At 37.0% G+C, this 22,392-nt stretch overlaps 1 protein-coding gene across 1 annotated transcript in view; it reads right to left on the reverse strand.

Moving 5' to 3' along the window:
- Positions 1–22,392, reverse strand: part of BTAF1 (B-TFIID TATA-box binding protein associated factor 1) — a 47,553-nt gene continuing 25,161 nt past the window's right edge. The window contains exons 11-39 of the mRNA XM_018069194.3: positions 20,819–20,914; positions 20,367–20,543; positions 19,700–19,840; positions 19,438–19,562; positions 18,473–18,593; positions 18,294–18,398; positions 17,909–18,058; positions 17,185–17,327; positions 16,838–17,012; positions 16,155–16,358; positions 14,846–15,272; positions 13,615–13,805; positions 12,547–12,700; positions 12,348–12,457; positions 10,266–10,467; positions 9,718–9,866; positions 7,733–7,885; positions 7,105–7,226; positions 6,743–6,910; positions 6,482–6,559; positions 6,271–6,400; positions 5,463–5,604; positions 5,175–5,305; positions 4,610–4,729; positions 3,689–3,841; positions 2,910–3,121; positions 2,600–2,759; positions 1,844–2,014; positions 1–1,602 (exon numbers count right to left, since the gene is read on the reverse strand). Coding sequence (XP_017924683.1) covers positions 1,456–1,602; positions 1,844–2,014; positions 2,600–2,759; positions 2,910–3,121; positions 3,689–3,841; positions 4,610–4,729; positions 5,175–5,305; positions 5,463–5,604; positions 6,271–6,400; positions 6,482–6,559; positions 6,743–6,910; positions 7,105–7,226; positions 7,733–7,885; positions 9,718–9,866; positions 10,266–10,467; positions 12,348–12,457; positions 12,547–12,700; positions 13,615–13,805; positions 14,846–15,272; positions 16,155–16,358; positions 16,838–17,012; positions 17,185–17,327; positions 17,909–18,058; positions 18,294–18,398; positions 18,473–18,593; positions 19,438–19,562; positions 19,700–19,840; positions 20,367–20,543; positions 20,819–20,914 — 4,557 coding nt within the window. The 3' untranslated portion in view covers positions 1–1,455. The remainder of the gene's footprint in view (positions 1,603–1,843; positions 2,015–2,599; positions 2,760–2,909; positions 3,122–3,688; positions 3,842–4,609; positions 4,730–5,174; positions 5,306–5,462; positions 5,605–6,270; positions 6,401–6,481; positions 6,560–6,742; positions 6,911–7,104; positions 7,227–7,732; positions 7,886–9,717; positions 9,867–10,265; positions 10,468–12,347; positions 12,458–12,546; positions 12,701–13,614; positions 13,806–14,845; positions 15,273–16,154; positions 16,359–16,837; positions 17,013–17,184; positions 17,328–17,908; positions 18,059–18,293; positions 18,399–18,472; positions 18,594–19,437; positions 19,563–19,699; positions 19,841–20,366; positions 20,544–20,818; positions 20,915–22,392) is intronic.

Here is a 22,392-nt window from a genome sequence, read left to right on the forward strand (position 1 = left end):
TTATATATTCCCAGTTTATTTTATTTTTGTGGAATGCTAATTTAGTTACAATCTGGCAGTTCATAACTACTGAAATGTGACATTAATTCATCTCCAATGTTGCAGAACTGTCTTGATTTATATAGTTTTAAAACAATCTTATTTTACAATAGTTGAGGTCTCTGGTGGTTTTTAAGCTCTGATGCTTAAGCACACAGCAAGCTACAAACCTTAGGTTTTATATTTATACATATATTCTATGTATTCAGACAACTGCTGTAAGTTATCTATAATTTAATATTTATAAAAAGTGCATATACTGGTACATATGCACATCTAGAAACACACTTTTACTACTGCCTCCCTTTTATAAAAAGCTGCACATCATACAGCCATATTTATCTCACTTACTGCTATTAAAGTCCTTTACTATCTTTGTTACACAATTTCAACTATCCATTACCTCAAACTGAATGTAGGTATTTCTATATATATTTTTTCTCCTAAAGAAAAAAGTCCTCCCTATTCCTTTAAGAAGCTTTAAATCATGCATCAGTTTAGTAAACAGTCACTTTAGCATGGATTTTAGAATCCTAGACAGTGTAAAATCTACTTCTGGAAAACGTCTGTCTGTATATTTAATTTCTTCTTTTACTTACAAAAAATATATAGGATTGAAACATACTGAATACATGCATCTCTCAAAGTGGCTATATTCTAGCCTTATAGATAAATTAAAAAAGTACACCCTTGCTAACAGGATGCAAACATGGCCTCAAATAGGCCACTACCTGTATTTAATAGAGCTCATTACATTAAAAAGTTCAAGTGAGCTGTTCTCTCAAGATGGTGTCAAAAGACTGAATAGCATGATATATTTATACTCAATGTACAAAAGGTGAGTGCACAGGCCTAGTGCCATTTAATTATTCAATACTTCCAAGGCTTCTAGGCTTTGCCTCTGGTGATACAAGTCCTGAAATGATCCAAATGTAAGTTAAAGTTGAAAATTGCTTTAATACACCATAAAAGCAAGTTGCTTTTTTTAAAAGAAAAATGTACACTGAAAAACCTGAAGTACTCACTGAAACAACTGTACAAAACTATTATAGATACAGAAAGAAATAATGGTGGACTTAACTTCAAAACACAAGTAACACTTGTTAACAAATGTAAAAACCTGCTTTGTTTTAATTCTTCTACCAAGTAAGAATTTGCAGCTGTTCAGAACAAGTAAAATTCAAACCACCTCACAATGTGTACATTTAAAGTTCTTTTATACAGTGCAAACGTTTAAGACAGAATAACTTCCCAGTGAAACAGGTGACACTACTTGGTGCCACTCTTCTAAAGATTCCTCTTTCAATAAGTCTATTTACACATTAAGCTAAAGGTTCACTCTATATGCTTTGAAGTTTGCTGAATATCAGCAGAAAAATGTGAACTAGCAGCAGTTGTATTACAAATATGTGATGGTTACTTTAACGAATGCATAAAGTTTTCAAGACTGTATTCAGTGTCATACTGCTCTTGATCCCAAAGTTCTCCAAGGTTTTCGAGTACTGATTTCATTGATGCTTTCCCAGAAGAGGTAGAGGTATCTGCTTTTTCAGTTTTCCCATCCTTTGCAAAAGAAAAAAAAAATACAGTTAATATACAGAATAACGTTTTCAGGACTAAAAATATTCTTCAGGTCTGATGATTCTTTTGGGGAACTATCACTTCCTCCTGTTTTTCAGAGAGCTGTCTACTGTTCATCAGTCCAACTTAAAGCATTCATGTGATTAAATTTTACATTTCAAAGCAAAGCTTTTCCTTAAGCTTACTCTATTTTTGGTAGGTATTTGTAAAAATGTTTCTTTACCTTGTCAAGAGTGAACAGATCAAGAAGCTGCTCTGTTCCCATGCTCTGTAAGCTTGCATTTTCTTGGCTGATCACTGTATTTGCAATATTCATTTTGAACTTTTGAAGACCCATGATCTTCTCCTCCAGAGTTCCCCGGGTTATCAAGCGATACACATTAACAACACGTTTCTGAAAGAAAAGCACACACTTAGCTATAGAGTATCATCTTAGGTATTTAGGAAAGCATAAGTGTTCAGTGTTCATCATGGACAGTCTAGAAGCAGTTTGGCTTGGAGTTACCCTTCAGTAACTGTACTCAGTAAGTCTGACAAATGCTAGATGAAAAGAATATGCCAGTGTATAGTAGAGGCATTTTCAACTGCATCTGTACTTTGGAAGACTTCACTGCTTTTTACAGCTGTACAGGAAGACTAACAGCAGTCATTCTTTCCCTATTCAAGCATCAGAGAAGGACAACCCTGTGGGGCTTTCCTTCAGTTCCTTGCCTCTGTCATATCTCTTCCTCTACTGAAGGGTGATTCTTTCCTGGCCTCTCCTCAGCAGCTCAGGAAGTATAGGGAAGGTGGCATACCAATTTGGAGACGGAATAAGAAAGTACACACTTCAGCATCTGGCATATTTGCAAGAAATCAGCATGAACAGAAGCTTGGTGGAAACCCACAGATGTCACTTCTTATACGCTACAATCTATCGTACCCAAATTCGAGTTCAGCAAGAAAAAACCCCACTTATGGGAAATGAAGAGGTTTTCACCTGCCCAATGCGATGTGCCCGATCCATGGCTTGCAGGTCTCTCATCGGGTTCCAGTCATGTTCCACAAATACTACTGTATCAGCCCCTGTTAAGTTAAGTCCCAGTCCACCAACATGAGTGGTGAGCAAAAGAACATCTATAGATGGGTCATTATTAAACCTGCATACAAGAAAAAGTTAAGTATGGTTAAGTTTCATTTAAATAAAGGATGTATGAGCTTTAACTGCTTTGAGGTAGACAAAAGAACAATTATGCAGCATACAGTTCATTGCAGTTGGCCCCATATGGTTATGAGGGGATAACACGTACCGTGAAACAATGGAATGCCTCTGACCAGCAGGTATGCTGCCATCTAGTCGTAAGTAAGTGACTGAAGGTAACTGAGGTCTGAGAAGGTCATGCTCCACTATATCCAGCATACTTTTAAGTTGGCAGAAGATAAGTACTCTGTGCTGGGCCACAACAGCTTCTGTACCGCTTTCTGAAGATCCACCATTCCCCAAACCACAATCTAGCAGCAGCTGAAAGTAACAGAGCATTGAAGTGTATCATCAGAATGGCAGTAGATCTCATGTAAGTATTGACATTCATGGACTATCAAAAGTAAAAATGGGAGAAACTACAGAAGGAAGCCTGTGACAGTCACTTAAATGACATAAGGCAAAGTCTGGTTTCAGTGTCAAACTATGAAAAAAATTAAGCACTGCCAGAAAAGTAATTTTCTTCATTTAGCTTTACTTACAGTAGAATTTAAGTAATACAATTTAACTTTATCGAGGTAATAGTGTCCTGTATAATACACATGAGACAAATTTTTCAGCAACCAAAAAGACAGAAATAAAACAAAATAAAATGTTTCCAATATGGCAGCAAAAATTATGTAAACATCATCACCTTGAAGTAAGATTGTGCTCCCCCTTGAATTATCAGGAAAAATATACCTGGAATATCCTTGTACTCTTTTCCATTTGCTACTTAATTTTATTAAGAAGAGTTTTCATACCGATAAAATCCTTAATAAAGCCTTCTAAGTTATAACATCAGTAGACATTTAGAAAATTTAAAGGCACAACCACATGTCTACTTACTTGTTTTAAAGCAGACAGTTTAGGTGCATGTTGGATATCTCGAAGGGATGAATTCTGAGCTGCAAGTTGCTCTGTAATTCTTTTATACTCCGGATGTTGGGTTGTTAGCACTAAGGCTGGATGGTTGCATAGCTTCCGTAAGTATTGCAATGCCTTTAGTTATTTAGGAAGTGAAGGTCAAAGAAATGGTTAGCAAGAATGTAGATTCAGAAAAAGGATGAACAAAATTGACTATAAGTACAGAGGCCACTCAGCCACATTTCACAATGTAGATCTTATGGTGTATTTTCATGAAAATAAAGTTGGACATTTACATTAATAAAACCTGTATTTCCAATTGTATCCAATAACTGTTACATGCATAGTAATCTTGGTCCCTGTTACAGGAGAAGTGCAAAGACTAACATCTCCCACACTTTCATCTGAGTGTGCAGTAGAGGAGGTGGGTCTGGGAGCAGTGCAGAGCCTTTGAGAACTGTTGTTTCCAATTAGCCAAGACTTAATCTGCAATTCTGTAAGATCACAAACCTTCATAAATTCAGATCTAATCTTAAGGAAATTTTTTGTCCATGTTTTAGAATCTTAACATTGTAGTATACCAGCTGATGAAGTCCAAATTACTTCTCCCTTGTTTTGAGGTTTTGCTCTTTCAGTAATCAGTTTTTACAAGATCCACAAAACAGCTGAACACCAGTTGAGCAGATTACATTAAAAATACAAGACAGGGTTATGCTTCTTAAAACAAACTCATAATTTAAAACAACAGCTATTCATCACAATCCAGGCATAAATATTCTACTTAGATCATATAGCCATAAATGTTTCAGTTCAGTATTTTCATTTTAATTTATTAAACCCATAAAAATACAGTTATCAAGAGTGTATGTGATAGGAAATAAAAATTACTAAAGCAATCTGTACCTGAAATACATGACCTGTAGCTTTAAGCTTTGGTTTTTCAGTCTCTTCATTCAGTGAAGAAACGGTTTCATCAATATCACATTTGGCACGAGACTTGGCAAAATCTTCATAAAGCTGAACCTGCAGATGAGGCCCCAGACAAGAAAATGAATGTGTTTTCTCCCAACACAAAATGAACAGTCCTATTCAGAGTTTAGTTCCAAGTTAAAATTCTGAATTATCATACATCAAGAAAGCTATTTCATATGCAACACAACATAACCATTAATAATGGAATCTCCTGTCATTTGTTTTCTTTCAGCCTGGAAATCATTATTTAAAAACAGCCTGCATATGCCTAGATGTTGTTCCTGAACAACAAATGCCAGAAATTAAACTGAAGAAATACTCTATTACAACTAGGCTAAAATTAGTTTTTTAAGCACATACCAGAAAACCCTTTTAGTCCTGTGGTCCTAGAGAATGTCAGAGCTGACATCAGACTGACACAGGAATATAGAAGTCGTTCCTCTGTGGTCTTAACTGTATTGAAAAAACTAAACTTTCAGCCACTTTTTAAGCATACCTGTAGAGGACTGAGAATACAGTAATAATCTTGAATAATTTTGGGTGGGAGGTCTTGCAGCACATCCTCTTTCATTCTCCTTAGCAGGAATGGCAGAACTTGGCGGTGCAGTGCTTCCATTGCAAGAACCCCTAGTGAGGGCAACAGAAGCTGTATTTTTGAAGATTTTCAAAACATTCAGCTCCCCCCCAGTCTCTGATGTTGGAACTGACCACACTTTCTTTTCAGTAACAGTTCTCATTTAAAAGGCTAAAACAAAATACCAAAGATTGAACATTTGGTCCTTACCAGCCTCTTGTTCTCGACTGGAGCTTCGCGCATCCCTGCTTGCCAGTATTGGTTTGCCATAACGAGCTGCAAACTGGCGTTCAGTGCCCAAAAATCCTGGCATAAGGAAGTCAAACAGTGACCACAACTCTAAGACGTTGTTCTGGACATAAAAAGAAATATTTGATAAATTATTTTCAAAAGAAATAAATCAATACAAGTTATCAGAAAAACTTCCATACATATTTAACGCTGCCTACAAAACCCTACAAATCTAACACTTCAACACACTTCCAAGCTGCAGGAGCTTGGTAGCTCTTGCATCCAACTGAGTGACAGGAATACATCTACATGCACTTTAACATATAAATGGACTTTCTACTGTGTTGGATGTCTTAAGCCACACCTTGAGTTCTTCTGGACAACAAAACCTGGGAAACACCAGTTATCTTAGTCCTGGATGAGACACATACTGCACAGAAGTCACCAGAACAAAGCCCCAAATCTGGAGTTCTCAGAATTGTGTTTCCTGCTAATTTCACTATCCCTGCCTGATACTTAAAGAAGAAATGGTAGAGAAGGTCTAGTTGACAACTTTTGAACATCATTAGTACCACAAAACCTGCACCCATTCCCCTATACATGGGTAAACCAGGAAAGGAGAAAGATGTCACTTAAAGCATTTAGCAGCAAAAGGCTGTTTTACAAAGTATACTTTGAACAAGGTGATTGATAAAAGGTACAATAAAATGGACTGATAGATCTGTCTTGCTTGTTTTCTGCTATTCATCCAAAAAAAAAAAAAAGAAAAAAAAAAAGGGGCAGTTACCTGGATTGGTGTCCCAGAAAGAATTATCCTGTAATTAGCAGTCAGCTGTTTTACTGCTTTTGACAGCTTTGTTTTTCCATTTTTTATTACATGGCCCTCATCAAGAATGCAGTAATTAAACTTAATATTTCTAGAAAAGAAGAACACAGACTTAAGTAGTATTTAAAATTCTAAGCTATTAAAAAATCTCTGAAAACAAGCCAATTCTTACCTGAAGAAGTCGATGTCATTTCTTACAACATCATATGAAGCCACTATGAGATTGTGTCTTTTCACCTGGTGTTGCAATCTTAAGGAAAAAAAGAAAAAAAAGGAGTTAAAGTGTTCCTTACATAGGTTATTATTTCAGCCTTTAAAGGTACCATCACAAGCTTTCCCATGCCCATGAACTATGCTTCAGTAGTAAAGTGAATTGCAAAATTCCACATGTGATATTTTACTCTATCCCAGTCATAAATACAAGATAGATTACCTTGCTCTCTCAGTAGGAGGTCCTGTGTAGTGCAGTGGATTAAGATATTCTTTCGAGCAAAATTTGCCTACTTCATCCACCCAGTGTCCTGTGAGTGTAGGAGGGCACACCACCAGTGAGGGAAGAGGAACACTGTCCACTAGTTTGGTTCTTGCGTATTCCTGAGCCCTTTAAGAACACAAGAAAGGAGTTTTTCACAGAAGAGGTGGGGTTGGAAGGGACCTCTGGAGGCCATCAGGTCCAACCCCCCCTGTTCAAGCACAGTCACTTAAAGCCAGTTGCCCAGGACTATGTCCAGAGTCATTAACACAGACAAAACCTATCATTAAAACCTAACATTAAAGAATGTTGTTTAAGCTTACCTGAGGCAATGATCACCTGCAAGAATGCAAATGGATTGTAAAGTTTTTCCTAGGCCCATGTCATCACAAAGAATTCCATGAAGTTTGTATTTATTGAGAAATGCCAGCCAGTTCACTCCATCCTGAAATCAGAAAAAGAAGAGTGCCTCAGAAGTAAGAACTGGCTTTAGGTAGTTATGCTTCAGTTCAAACATCCATATGTTCTATCATCCATCAGTGCCAAACTACGAGCTGGTTCCCACCATAAATGCATCCACTACAGCCCATTCCGTCAAAGCAGGGGGGATAAAGGGAAAAATGTAAATGTCCAAACAGTCCAGCAAGGCCTGGCTTTGGAGAGGTGAGCTGCCACAGTCAGCCTAAACAAGGCACAGCCCATTGGCCATTCCCTAAGAAAACCAGCAGAATCTAGACAGGGGATAAATATCATTTTGCCAGTATAAGAAGTATGCATTACTTCATTTTTTCGTCCTTATTCAGGAGTCCAAGATACACATTGCACAACTAAAAAAACAACCTTCAAAAAACCCACAAGCAAGAAGTCAATACTGAACAACTCCTACCAGTCCATGAAATTGTATTGGACTGCAACTTACTGCTCTTTTAAAATCAAAGTATAAGCTGTTACCTGCTGATATTTTCTGAGCTCTGCTTTGATTGGTACTGGAATTTCATAGTTTTCCAGTTTTTTTCCATCCAGTAATTGTTCCAGAAAGTGACGTTCTTTAGCTTTCATCCTGATTAATTCTTCGGACATGTTTGGTGGATCTGGTATACCAGCCTAGGATAACATTTTTAAAGCAGTAATGTAAGGCCTACAGGGCTTAGTTGTCACACAGAGAAGAAAAAATAAAACCTCATACTAGCTTAGACATTTTAAACAGACAGTAAAGATCTGCAATCTTCTCAACTGCATGAATCCAAACTCAGGGTTTATATACTGTATTTGTGCTATACTTGTTTGACTACCTGCGGGTCAACACATCCAGGATGTGACAAATTCTGCCCTAAAGGACACACTGAAAAACTTGATACAAGAAGGAAAATTCTGGTCAAGCTTCTATGACTCTGATTAGAGGTAGAATAGCTCAGAGTTTATCTGGCTAGCTAGAGAAGCCTTTGACACTCTTTTCTCTTAAACCACAAGCTACTATCCAAAGTTTGATGGATTTTTCTCCTATTTAGTGGAATTATATCTAAAGCACTACTGAAATCCATAGGATGAATTCAAGCAGTTGGAAACTGTTGAGAAAAGGAAAAACCTAAACCTCCTTCAAGGTTTGTAGCAGCAGATCGTGGCTTCCTAGGTACTTCCCACATCAGGCCAGAAGCCCAAAGAATCCATCTGGGGGCCAAACATGCTCCGACATGCTAGTAATATACACTAGAAGAGGAAACAGTTTTCCCATCATCACATCTGTCACCCCAATTTTCTGGGTCACCTCCACCTTTAGTTAGCTTTACTTCAAAACCCATATATATATTTAATATAGTTCAGTATCTGATATTGAACTTCCTTAACCAGAAAGGGAAATTCTAAGGCACTTCCCTAGTAACTATGGAAAAGAAATATGATGTGATTGTGCATATGCATGCAATTAATAGAACAAGTATGCTATGTTTTTAAGAGACGGTCACTACATTCTATTAAAATAGCTTTTAAAACCCCCAAAACCTAAGCTATATGTATTCCACAGGACTGTGTTTAAGATACATACAAAGAAGGACACTGGTGCCAATGGCATCAGAATCAACATGCCAGAAATTAATTCATTCTTTGCTAACTTTCAACTTCAACATTTCATTGTAAGCATGCAGAAAAAGTAAGTGCTCCTGTTAAGGCAGATTGCTAGTTATCAGATGCTAAGGTTTTATTATGTTAAAAATATAATAAACCCATTAAATTGACAATTGGTTTTCATTATTACCATGGAAATGTATTCTAAACTGTCTTCTATTACCATCTGGTGGTCAAGTTACTTAGAAGCATTGTAGTCCTTGATACACAACATTAGAAAGTGTCTGAGGTGTGAACATTGTAGCAGAAGTGAAAAACTGCAGCAAGTCTGCACTGATTAAACTCTACTGCATCATAATACACAATATTTGGATCAAATACGTAGGGCAGGGTTTTTTGATTTTAAGAACTAGAAATAAGTGACTCTACTTATATCCATATTATCCCTATTGTTATTTTGTTTTTTCCTTTAAAAGCAGTACTGCTTTTATGCATTTCTCTTGACCACATACACAGCAACACACATACCTAGGGAGAGTGCACATGTAACTCCTAAAACTTTTGAGCCCAAACTAACAGAACAAGCACTGCACACACAATTAATAAATATACCCTTTAACTTTGGGTACACAGTTAAAATGAGTTTCTTATAAGGAGAAATTTTATTTTAACATTAATTTAGACAATTGCTAACACAGGGACCCATTTTGCTCATTTTACTAACAAAGGACATTTCCATTATCTGATAGGGACTCAACATCTATAAAACCATTTACTTATTCAGCATTTAGTAAGCCAGAAGCCTGAACTTTGCAGCAGGTGAAAAAGTGGATACAGGGTAGTTCATACACTCAATATACTTAGTTTGAGCTTACCTCAAGAGGCATTAGTCTAATTAATGTTGCAAAGCACTGAGTAGCCATAAAACGTACGCTGTTTGTCTGATCACTCATTCTACCCAGAACTGGAACCACCAGAAGAACAATGTATGGAACAATACCAACATCCAACTGCTCCATTACACCTGAATTGGTTATTAAGGAAATAGTTTGTAACAGTTCAGGACTGTCTGACAAATATATACCCAGCAGACTTCACACTCAATATGGAAAAGTCATTAATACGTTACATTCAGATGAACAAGATTTCTAGTAACAAAGCAAGGCAGAAGCAGGGAAATCTGATCTACCCAATTAACATTTAGCCCAGTGAACTGCATGGTTTGAGAAACCAAACCTTCATCTGATGGATAAAATAAGGGCAATGGAAATGAAAGTTTATTCAGTTTCATTCCACAGGAGGAAAACAGCTTAATATTTTATTTCATTCCTCCTCCCTTTTTTTTCTGGCAACAGTTTTTGTTCACCCAAATTAAGCAATAGCAAAGAAGTTTCTGCATTTCTGAATACTCAAGCAAGGATACATGCCAGTGCTTCAATTGCACCTTCTTGTTTGGTGTTGTCATCTATTGCTCCCAGCCATGGTAGAACTTTCTCTAGAAAGATATTCATTGTTTCCATGGTAGCTATTTTACTCATAACACCCACGCAACGGGAAGCCATGTGTCTCACGGCAGTGCTGGGATGTTGAAGGCACATGTAAAGGTGAGGCAAATGCTGTATTAACTGAAGAGAGAAAAGGGTGGGGGGGAAAGGTTAATATGAATGATAAACAAATTAGTGATTTTTTTTAACTAAACAGTCTTTTTAAGTCATTTAAGAATGCTTGCAGTGGCTCCTTTACAAGACCTAACTGCTTAAAACTAAAAAATAGTTTCAGAAGAAACAGGTAATTGAACTTTGAACAAGTATTACTCCCCAATGCAGTTAAAATTCACAGTAAAAAAAGAGCTAGGAGTTTAGTCCAAATGAAAATTAAAGAAGCCCTCAGTTGGCAAGGATGTGTTTCACACTGAAAATACAGTACTAAGTACTCAGAACTTTTTATTAAGAAAAAAAAAAAAGAATTATCACTTAAATACAGACACAGATTTAAGAATTCCTTCCAGCTAGCAGATTTGTCCTAGACTCATCCCATTTGTGTTTAGGCAGATGAATTATTCATGTTAGGAATCTCATTAATTCTGTGTGATAAGAAAGACACTCAGAAGGAATCTGCATCTTCCCAGTGGGGTATGTCTGTATCTATGTCTTCTTTTTCATCAGTATAAATACACTTTTATATCAGGTATCTTAAACCGATGCTCAGGTTTTTCCTAATGTGAAGATCCCTAAATATTAGCTTTGGTGAACCAATTCCACCTTCCTTCACTTTCTGTGATTTTCCAAACCTGCATAAAGAATTAACACCCTCAAAACTAATCTACACAATAGCTACACACCACACATATGTATACATATAAAATACACTTAAAGGAAGTCTTCCCATGTCATATGCAAAATGCACTCAAAACCATTTTAGCAGTTTATTAAGATTGGTAAGAAAATTCCACATGAATCTTCTCCATCTGCTCAGAATTCTACAGCCATTCATTTTACCCATCTTTTCCAGAATTCTGGCCTACTTATTCCTTGCATGGGAGCCTTGTCAAGTATTTTTACCATCCTGCTGCCCTTCTCTATGCCTCTCCAGAGCTACTATACTTATTCTGAAATATAGTACTGCAGATAGGCTAGTACTGAAAACTGTGTTCAGATGCAGGCATAAGAATTCCTCCATTTCTTTAACTTTTTTTTTTACCAGTACTTTAGATTCAGTTGATACTTTCACAGAACCATTCTAACTCCAGGATCTCTCTCCTGAGTAGAAATAGTCAGTTCAAAGAAGGAAATTTTTTTTTAAATAATCAAATCTGGTCTAATTGAGGGTAAACTGAAGTTTCCCACAATTTTTGCATTCCCTGCACAGGCGGCCTTTCTGACAACCTTCAGCCTGTTACACAGTAGTCAGGCAGTAAACTCTCTTTATCACTACCATTTTGCTCCCACTCCAGCCACAGAAACTACATGTCAGACTATTGCAAGACAAATAATTCCAGTCAACCACATAGTGCAGCATAACCACATTTTTATCTATACTTTCATTACAAAGAGAAAGCATTGTATTATCAGTCCATTCTCCAGTTTTAAGAAATACAGGATTAAAATAAAGCAGAGGCAAGATGCTGATGTCAATGCAACAGAATAGCATAAATATTATCATAACTCAAACTTCAGAAACAATCTTATCCAAAAAAGAATAGGCCAAGGCTAAATTGTAGGTAGCCGTTTGCTTTTGTGGTTTATTCTACAACCTGCATGAACAAATACTGAATTTAATATTCTACAGAACACGGGGTAAAAAAAGCTTTACAACTGCACAGCTTAACTGCTGAAGGTTATGTCTTGAGTTTATCAAGAGTAGGATACAGGACTTGGAGAACAGGCAGACTAATGAGGGACTATTTGAGCAAAATGGAACAAGATCTAAAAAGAAGCCTTACAAAACAATAATTTAAAGCAGTAGCAATGAACAGACTGAAGTGTTTCATACAAAAGCTAATTACCAGAGGATGTAGCTGAGTATCCATTGAAGCTGCTGTTGTTTCAAAAACCTGCAAAGAATTTACCAGCTCCTGGGCAGGAGCATCTCCTTTTTCCAGTAATGACTTCCGGTCTGGTAAAAACAAAAAGGTGTTCAGTTTAAGTCTGATATATTGCCCCCAGCCTACCAGCCCTCCCAGCTTAAATCAGAAGTGTAGTTACCAAAATTATTGATGTGAATGTTGTTCCGTAATGAACCAACCATAGCATCCCAGAGATGTGGCAATCCTGTTGCCATTTCAGCACCAAAGTGTTTAGCTATAGTAGATAAGGCAAATTCAGCTCCTCTTCTCTGTACAACATAAGGTTTCTGAGCCTAGAATTAAGCAATTTATCAAAGTAGTGAGGACAGACACATTTAAAAATAACAATTATTTTCAAGGAAGCTCCCATTATATAGGCATTCAATTTGGTTTATACCTATGACACTACATTCTGATTTTTTTTCCCCAGGTTAGTTACTTTATTCTTTATAGAGGTAAAAAAAAAAAAATCTTTTATAACAGATTATTTGAAGTCTATGAATTTGAGATTTGGCTATTGCTGACACAGGTCCATTTCAGCATGATATTTTCCAACTGGTTCCAGTTCCAGAACCTTAGATATTGCCAATACAGTGACACCAAGAACAGTAGCAAAATTTATGAAAAACAATACTTGCTTTGTTATTAACCCCCTGCTCTTTGTTCCACTCTCTTTGGAAAGCAGAATTGATAAAAAACAGTAACAAATCAAGAACAAAATCCACAACACTGTTTAGGAATCACAGTCTTGACTAGGATCTTATTAAAACATACAGATTTTAAATTAATAAAACAGTAGCAAAAAAGTTTAGAATAATAAGTGTGGACGTTGCACACACATTCTAAAGCCAGTCACATTTCAATTGCTGGTTTAAATTCTTCAGAGGCATCCAGCACACATCAAGATGACCGGCATGAGTAACAGGACACAATCACAGCAGTTTGTGGAAATCTATTTGTATGAATTTATATTGATATTTCTAATCTGCAGTAAATGTAAGTTTCAGGAGTTATTAGTTTTCTTAATGACACACTGAAGATTTAAAATACGAACATGCTGCTCGTATCACAAAACTTCACATCAGCTCAGTTCTCTCACAAAGAGATCCTGGGCATCTCTATTATAGTGATATCAATTCCAGTGAATTCAAAGTAACAGAAGGGAGGGGTGGCTGTGAAGTTGCAAATTCCAACTTGTGAAGTGTACCTCATCGAGCTCTGTAGGAATGCTTCCACTGCTGCCTGTGGGGAGATCTGCAATAGGGGCTTTTGGAGCTTTTGGAGTAGGACCTCGCCGACTTGTGATGGCAAAAGCAGCTTTCTGATGTCTGTAGAGTGTAATTATTCCCCTGTGCTTAGTAACTGTATGCTGCATTCCATCTTTATCAGAGTTGGGCCCTAAAGGAAGAGAGAACAGCTGTCAACAATTTAAGCTGCAGTTTAACACATTGGCAGAGATGACAGCTACCTGTAAGTCACCTGCTGATTGCACTTCAAAAAAAGCCCAACTTTTTCCATCCTTGAGGACAATGGCACTTCAGTACAGAACACAGTTACTCTGTTAGCAGCACATTACGGACTTGGAATGAAAAATCAAAGCATGCAAACCACCGCACAAATTCTTATTCAGCAAGAAGCACAGGTAACAAACTTCAATCAAATATAAGAAGTTTGCATAATTTTATTTCATATAAAAATGAATTATGTTCTAAAGTTTAAACAAACTTAAGTTCTGTGTCCCTTATAAACAGTTCAATACTGCTGTCATGATACAGTAACAGATGTCATCAGTATCTTTGGATTTGTTGATGTTTCTACTTATACTAAAGAGCTTCTTTTTTAATCATATAATGTTATTCTACTCTGAGATGAAGGACATTCATAAAGAATAAGTAAAATGTACAATGGTCAAGCCTTAAAGCAGTGTAAGAATCTTGGACTATTAAGATCTTAATTTGTGTTGTTCATTCAATGTACACATTTGCAGTGTGAGACAGCCATTTAATGAATCCATGACCACTGCATGTACAGGATTATTTGTTCATTTTGACCACTATCCTCATCTTTTTTTATCTTACTATTAGCCTATGGAATGTAACACAAGTCACTTTTTTTAACAGGCTACTCTAATTCCCATACTTACTCAATTCCAGAGAAAAGCTTTGTAGCATATATAAGTGAAATATGATCATAAGAGGACAATGTCAATAACTGAAAATTGGAACTGAAGTCTTTTATACATGTATGTTCTGAAAACAATACACATTAGTTGCACAAGAATTTAGTTTAAAATACCTAAATAAAACCATTACTAATAAAAACTCAGTTGCTGGCATTTTAAAATCACTGAAAACAAGACTCACTCAAATACTCATTTTAACAGTTCAGAAATAAGCACAGGCATATTTTAAGAATGTTGACACTCTTAGATGTTGTACCTTTTGAGTTTTCATGGCTACTCTGAGGCTGTGCAGGACATGCTGCTAGTGGGGTAAGATGTGGATCCACACAGAGGGAGTTGCAGAGATTTTTTATAATCTTTGAGTTGGGACAGGGAGATCTTGTCGTACACTGCTGAAGCAACTTTGCTATACATGAAGCCACATAGTTTTGTACAAGTGTATTCTCTTCTTTTTTGATAGCTTCCATTAAGGGTTTTATAACAGGATTTAGTTTTTCTGGAAGTTGCTGCAAGTTCACAACTGCACATGCAGCAAATGTGTGCACTCGCAGATGCAGCACTTGCCATTCCTGATTTGTCTCTGTAACAGTCATTTGGACCTGCTGGCGCTTACTGTCCAACTGCTGCAGAACTTTAGGATTCAAAGGAAAGGATGATGTCACTTCATTGAAAACAGAAGTAACCTAAGAAAAGGTAAAAAAAATAATTACAAATGTTTCATTTACTGTAAAACGGGACATCCTCTCATGGCAGAATATGAGTCACTTGACCAAATATCTCCATTTTTTCAGCAAGTAACAGGAAATGCTCCAAGATGTAGTTTCTGGAATCTTGAACTGCAGTTCAAAGGGAAAAATCAGGCATCTTATAAGAATTTCAAGTCTAAATTTCCAAAGAGCAGTTCATGCACTCCAAGTTTAGATTGTCCCATATCTACCAGTTCTATCCAGGTATTCTGGAAATATATAAGCAGGTGACAGGTAAGCAAAGGAGAATGTGAATACAAGAATCTAAAAAGGATGTGCAAGGCCTCATGCATGAACAAGTTGTTTCTAAGTCGTTTCTCTTTTGAGGAAAGAGACTGGGATAAAAGTCTAAGGAAAAAAAAAATCAGCACAACAAAGTAGTTGCAGGGCTTTCCATATCCTTCCCCACTCAGTTGACTACTGTTTCCTGTGAAAGATTTGGCATTAAAAGGAGATTAAAAGGTCAGAGGCAGGGGGCCAGGTCATCTAGAATTTATTTCCTAGTCTTTTGACAGTGGTTTTGAAGGGGTTCCAGCCTGCTTTAGTTTCTTCTGTGTGGATTTCAATAGTGAATCCACACCTGGAATCGTAACACTCACTTTTTTCTCCTCTTAAGTATGTACCTTGCACTGCTCTTGATTTTTGTCAGACTGTAAACACCGCAGAGGAAACAGTAAGTTTCTGTACACATCCTTTGACATGAGATATGTAAAGTCCCCACATTATTTCTGAAAGTTATTGTCTATGTAATAATTATGTGGAAGATGTATTTCAAGACAAGAATAGGTTTGAAGGAAGGGCAGGCATGCCTCTACTTACCAGCTCATTAGCTTGATCTATTGTAAATACACTACAGTTTACTCTGTTTCCAATGTCAATGTGTGCATCAGCTAATAATGAGATGAGTTGTTTACATTCATTTTGCATTCTGGTAAAAGGAACAGCAATTTCATCGTAATAGAGATGTTCAGAAAGGACCCCAAGTAAACGAGGCTGCACACAAATAGCCACAGTTGTACACTCCTGTAACAGGAAAAGACAGTTTACAATTCTGAGTAATCACAATTTCTTTTGTTCAGTTTTGGGTGCTAAACAGCTCAATCTAGCTACAAAAATCCAGTTTTCAGAGGGACCATTAACATTCATAGCCCAGAATATAAATTATTAGGAGCAAAACTTTCAGTCTGCCTCTAGAAATGATACTGAATAGAGGAAAGACAGTCACCTTAAAAGGAAGGTTGACCCTGGATAACAAGCATCTTGAGAACAGACTTATTTGTAGAAAAAATGTGAACATATTTACTGATTCATAATTCTGACAGTTGGCATTTAGCTACTGAGCACTGTATTCCTCCATTGTCTAAGAATCATGATTTTAGTATTTAGATGTATAAATACCATTTTAGCTTATCAACCGAAATCTTATTTCGGCTAAGTAGCTCATGACAAGCAGTGGATTGAGATAGTAAGTAAAATTTATTTTTGCTGCAGAAACACCCTACCTTTTGCAAGGCTGCCCACTCACAGATTACTAACGCAACACTAATCCTCTGCAAGGCAGATTTAGAATTCAAGTGGAAGAGCAGGAGCTGAGCTAATGATTCAGCTGGCTTTATTTCTTGAGTAACAGTATTTACACCTGGGTCACAAATGCAGCAACAAAGTGCTCCCAGCAACCTGACAAGAGGGAAAAGAACAGTCACTTTAGTGTTACAATTACTTTGCAATTAATGATTAAAAATTAAGATGCCAAAATAGTCTACATAATTAGATTTTGGAAAAGCTGCTATATGTAATGAAAAAAATACATTGCTTTTAAGTATCTTTTTCATATTTTCAGTAAACTGACTTTGCTGCCATCATCCGAGCACGCATGACAACATAATCCCTTGTTGCTGGATCTTCTGCAATGCTGTCTGCCCCAGCAATATATTCCTGAATCACTTCCTTATTCTGGGTTTGACCTTGACGCAGTTTAGCACCTGCCTTTTCCTGGGGAAAAAAGGAGAGGTTGCAAGTAAGTATGTTTGTAATGAAAACATGAATTCATATTCCATAACACTTCCAATAAAAGTTGGACTAAGACAGAATATTTCTTTGATAAGAGGCTTCTTAAAGTAGTTAATACTTGCAAATCACCTCTCCACTACTAGCCTTCTATGGTCCTGTTAAATGTATGCTATATTCCTTGACTATAACATTAAGACTAATACTCAACATATAGCTGGTAAATACACAGAGGGAAAAGGAAACATCTTTCAGCATGTTTTCAGAAGAAACACAATGCTTTCAGATTTAGCTCAGTCCTGCAAACAGATGGCTTTGGAACCATGTAAATAAAGATTTTATGAAATATTCACATAGAGCATACTGCATGGCAGAACTTTATTCTCATGGATAACCTGACAAGAACTCTTTTGCTCTACAAAATTGAGGTTTATAAGACAGTTGACATTTAGAGTTCTAGAAAGGCAGCACCACTCCCCTCTAACATCCTTAGAATGTGTTTTCATATACAGCTAAGCAATTTCATACTTTCCTCAGAACAGTTAGTGAGGTCACATTTCACTTACTTTTGATCTAGTTTTTACTTCTAGCAACATGTTTAAGTCAATGGGCAAATGAGATGGTTGCATCATTAAGCAGAGCCAGGCTCCCATCCATGGGCAAGCAGCTGCAACCACATACTGTACAGATGCCTTGTTTAACAGTTCCAGCCATACCTTGGGAAAGAAAGAACCATAGTGAAAATCATGACAAATTTCTACAGGGTCTACATAAAATCATACATATGCTGATAAACTGTAGGAACCATCTCTCATTCACTCTCTAGTAAAGCATCACATAGGCCAATTACAAAATAATTAACAGGAACACACTATTTTTTATCTGCACAGAGGATATGAAAGAGCAGGATACACAAACACTATATACCTATGTGGTAAGGCATGCAAATACCTTGTGAATAAGATCCAGAATTTCTTGGTTGCTTTCCAAGATACAAAACTGAAATATGTGCCTCAACATGTCTTGCAGAATTGGAGTCAACCATGTTGAAGAACTCTGAAACAAGGATATCACATGACTAAGCATATTCCAATAGGTATCACATTAAAACACTAATAACTAATTCTTACCTGGTCTTGGGTAGACAAGAGCGTGAATAACGTTTCCAGAGCTGCTTTTCTCACAGAAGATATAGTGTGGTGCAAGAATGGCCACACACGTGGGACCAGAACTGTGAGTGACTGCTGAATACTAGAGGAAGGGGAGATGAAAGACAGTTACAGGAGAAAAAAAAACCCCACTGACTAGAAAACTAGTCAATTCAAGCATGTATTTTTACCATGTTTTTCCCACCACCCATTATACTTTGGCCTTTGTTCAACTGTTAGAAAAAAAAAGGAGGGGCTGTTTCTGTTTTGAACTTACTATTAGGCCTGAAGTTGTACCTAAAGTTATGACTTTACAAATAATGAAACCAGCTCCAGCAATGCCAATCATATGAGAGAGAAAATGCATAAAGCATCTACCTTAAGTGCAGATGCAGTAAGTTTACCATGTGTATTATGAAAAATTTAACATATTAAGATGCAATTTCTTTAATTTGCCAGAGTCCCAAACAGAGAGGAACTAGTCACGGAATTACTGGGTGTCCTACTAATGTGAATTTCCATGTTTGTAGCTTTCTCCAGAACCGTTCCAAGAGCAAAGTTCTACAGGTATGCACATGTGTTTTAATGTACACAATTTGATCTCTTGTTTGGAGTTTGTCTGCTCCTTGTGGGCAGGACCACCATATGAGTGGAGCCAATATCCTTTACTAAAATAGCCAAGATGAATGGAGAGAGAAGGTAAAGAAGTCACATATAAACAATGTCTAATTGTTTCATTCTTCTGTTGCATTTCACAAACATAATGAAAATAGAAGCACTGTCCTATCCTAACCTTCACTTTAAGGAAAAACAAGAGTAAAATTAAAATATTGATTTAAATTAGGCATCTCCTTGGCACATGATTTGAAAGACATGCATTATTACAACTTGCAAATAAGTGAACACTCAAGCACGTAATACTGAAGCAATACTAATTAAAAAGTTACCTGCATTTGCGGACCTGAGGGTAAGTCAGAAGGGATGAAAGAAGGATCATGATACTGTTTGTGGAAGCTGTCAAGTCATCCAACTCCAGAAGTGCATCCCACAAGGTATTAAGAATAAAAGGCACCTACACAAATAAGAACAAGAGATTACTATATATAAAAAAAGAGAAAAAAAATCCAGTGCTGCCTCTAAGCATTATTTTCTTCATTTTGACCAAAAGTGAACTTTTCAATCAGAACTTATGGAAAACAGTTTAGTCACCTTCTGAGACTGAAGCTGGACCAGGCTTTCCACTACTGGTACTAAAGATGCTGCAGCAACAGCTCGGACATCATCATCCAGATCTTGCAGACCTTCAATTATTGCAGGCAATACTTTAGGCAATAAAGTATTGATCATGTCCTGTCAAAAAAAATCAAAAGAATTTTTAAACTTAAAAAGCATGTAATGATCCAAACAATTGAGATGTACTCTGTGTTAATTAACCTGTTTGTTTTAAAGAAAAGCTACCCATTCAAGACTATAAGTATTCTAAGTTACCATTCATGAAGTTAAAAACTTAGGTTATAAATTTGAATGAACTCAAATGTCAGCTCAAAGCTCAGTGTTTGCAGAATACAAACGACAAATAGACTAAACTTCTTGTAGCATTCAGCTCTGCTGCTTCACACATTAAAGTATCATCAAAATTAGGCAAGCACAGCCTCTATTTATAATGTTCTGTGCAAGTAACTTATCAAGTTACAACAGTACAGCTTCACTATATAATTGCAGCCTCGATATAAAAGTGCAGTCACACATCTCATAACCCACGAGACTGCAATGCAAGCAAACTTGTTTTATCATATCTACTGTTCAGCCACATCCTCTACCTGGAGTAGAGTTTTTGGATCCAAAGGTCTCTACAATTTGTCATGAGGGTTATTACCTGACGTACTGCCAAAGCATACTTTATTCCTAGGAGACCACCATGTCTCACTTCCCACTGTTCCTGTGTAAGCAGCTTCAGGAGAACATCCACAGTTTTATGAACTCCAGTCTCATTCATGTGTTTCAATACTACTCCCAAAGTCTGAGCACAAGTCTCACGTACTGGTGCTACCACCTAGGAAAAAGGAAATGATAAAACAGATACTTCTGTATGAAATTTGACTTAGAGAGAAATCAATCTGAGTAGTCAGATGACCAAACTGCTACACAAACAAGGTATTTATATATCAGCTACTTTTTAATAAGCATCTGTGAGTAGTTACAACAGGCACATGCAGCAGCACTGTAACAAGGCACAGTGTTATCTGTGCTGTACTACTGTCAGTGTTCTATTGCTGCAGTGTTGTCTCCTGCAGAAGGCTGCTGATCTGCCTCTCAAACTTAACTTACTTCATCTGAAACAAAGTCTCCAAATCGGTCTAATGCAAACACACAAAGAAGTCTAATAACCAAGTCTTCTAGCCACTCCTGATGCTGCTGAATCATCTGTAAAAAAGAGAAAAAAATCAAACACCTTGACTATGTTCATAAAACATTTTCTGATATGCTTGTTTTAGCTAAAATTTGTAAGAGATACAACAAATGTTCAAACTGACTCAATACAGTCACCTTGCACAGTCAGTCAAGGCAAAGTACTCAGCACTAATTCAGCTCACCTGGGTTACTGCAAACATCATAACCTGGTTTTGGTTACTTTTTTAAAAAAACATAATACCTTTACTGAAAGGCTGGTGTCCTGATTTTGACTCAGATAGAGTTAGGTTTTTCTCAGTAGCTGGTACAGTGCCATGCTTTGGATTAAGTACTAGAATAATGTTGATAACACACTGATGTTTTGGTTGTTGCCAAGTCATGCTCACACTAAGTCAAGGACTTCTCAGAGTCTCATGCTTTGCCAGTGAGGAGATCTACAAAAAGCAGGGAGCAACCATAGCCAGGACAGGTGATCTGAACAGTGATATTCCACACCACAGAATGTCATGGTCAGAATATAAATTGGGGGAGTTACCCAGAAGGGGCTGATCAGTGCTTTGGGCCAGGCTGGGCATCAATCAGTGGGTGGTGAGCAATTGTATTGTGCAGAACTTGTTTTTCTGGGGTTTTAATTCACCTTTCCATTTAATTCCCCTTTCCATTATTATTATTACTGTTATTATCATTAGTACTATTATAAGATTTTACTTGATTTCAATTAAGTTGTTTTTCTCTCAACCCATGAGTTTCCTCTTTTCATGACTATCCACCCCATCCCAGCAGAGGGGCCCATGGAGGGGAGTGAGCAAACAGCTGTGTGGTGCTTAGTTGCCAGCTGGGGTTAAAACACAACAGCTAGAGAGCACCTCGTTAGGCTGGACAGACAATTTTATTCCTATACAGTATACAAAGGTAAAGTCATCCAGATAACCTATACCAACCCATGTCAACTCATCCTAGGCAAGTCCATTAATATGTCTGAAGCATATTTATAAATAAACTATAAAGCACTGGGAGACCCAGTGAAAGGAACTTGCTTTTCAGCACCAGATTTAACAAAGCAATTTAAAACAAACTTGTCTTGAAGCTCTGGCCTCTGTGAGAGACCAATAAGTCTGTAGTTTTCAATCTCAGAGTAAAAGCCTCATAAAAGCAACTGCTCAGGCACCATCTTTCTCATCTCCACTGTCTGCCTACTAGATCACCACTTCCCTTGAAAACTGTCATTTTAGTGTACATATTAGGGATTTCATATTCCCATACATGTCAAAGAATTATACCCAGCATACAGCATGTACAACAGCTGGAGCACACACCCCCTTTCCACAAATAGTTAAGAAATGGTTTAAAAAGTATCTTATAATTGCAGCCTGCATTCTTATTACCCAGCAATCTCCATGGAACAAATACTACCCCACGTGGAAGCAAGAAGAGATAGAAGCTTTTGCTTTCCCTAAGTACAAAGTATGCTGAAATAGACTGATTTACAT

This window comes from Manacus vitellinus, unplaced genomic scaffold (genome assembly GCF_001715985.3).
Source record: "Manacus vitellinus isolate BGI_N305 unplaced genomic scaffold, ASM171598v3 scaffold_15_pilon, whole genome shotgun sequence".
NCBI lineage: Eukaryota > Metazoa > Chordata > Aves > Passeriformes > Pipridae > Manacus > Manacus vitellinus.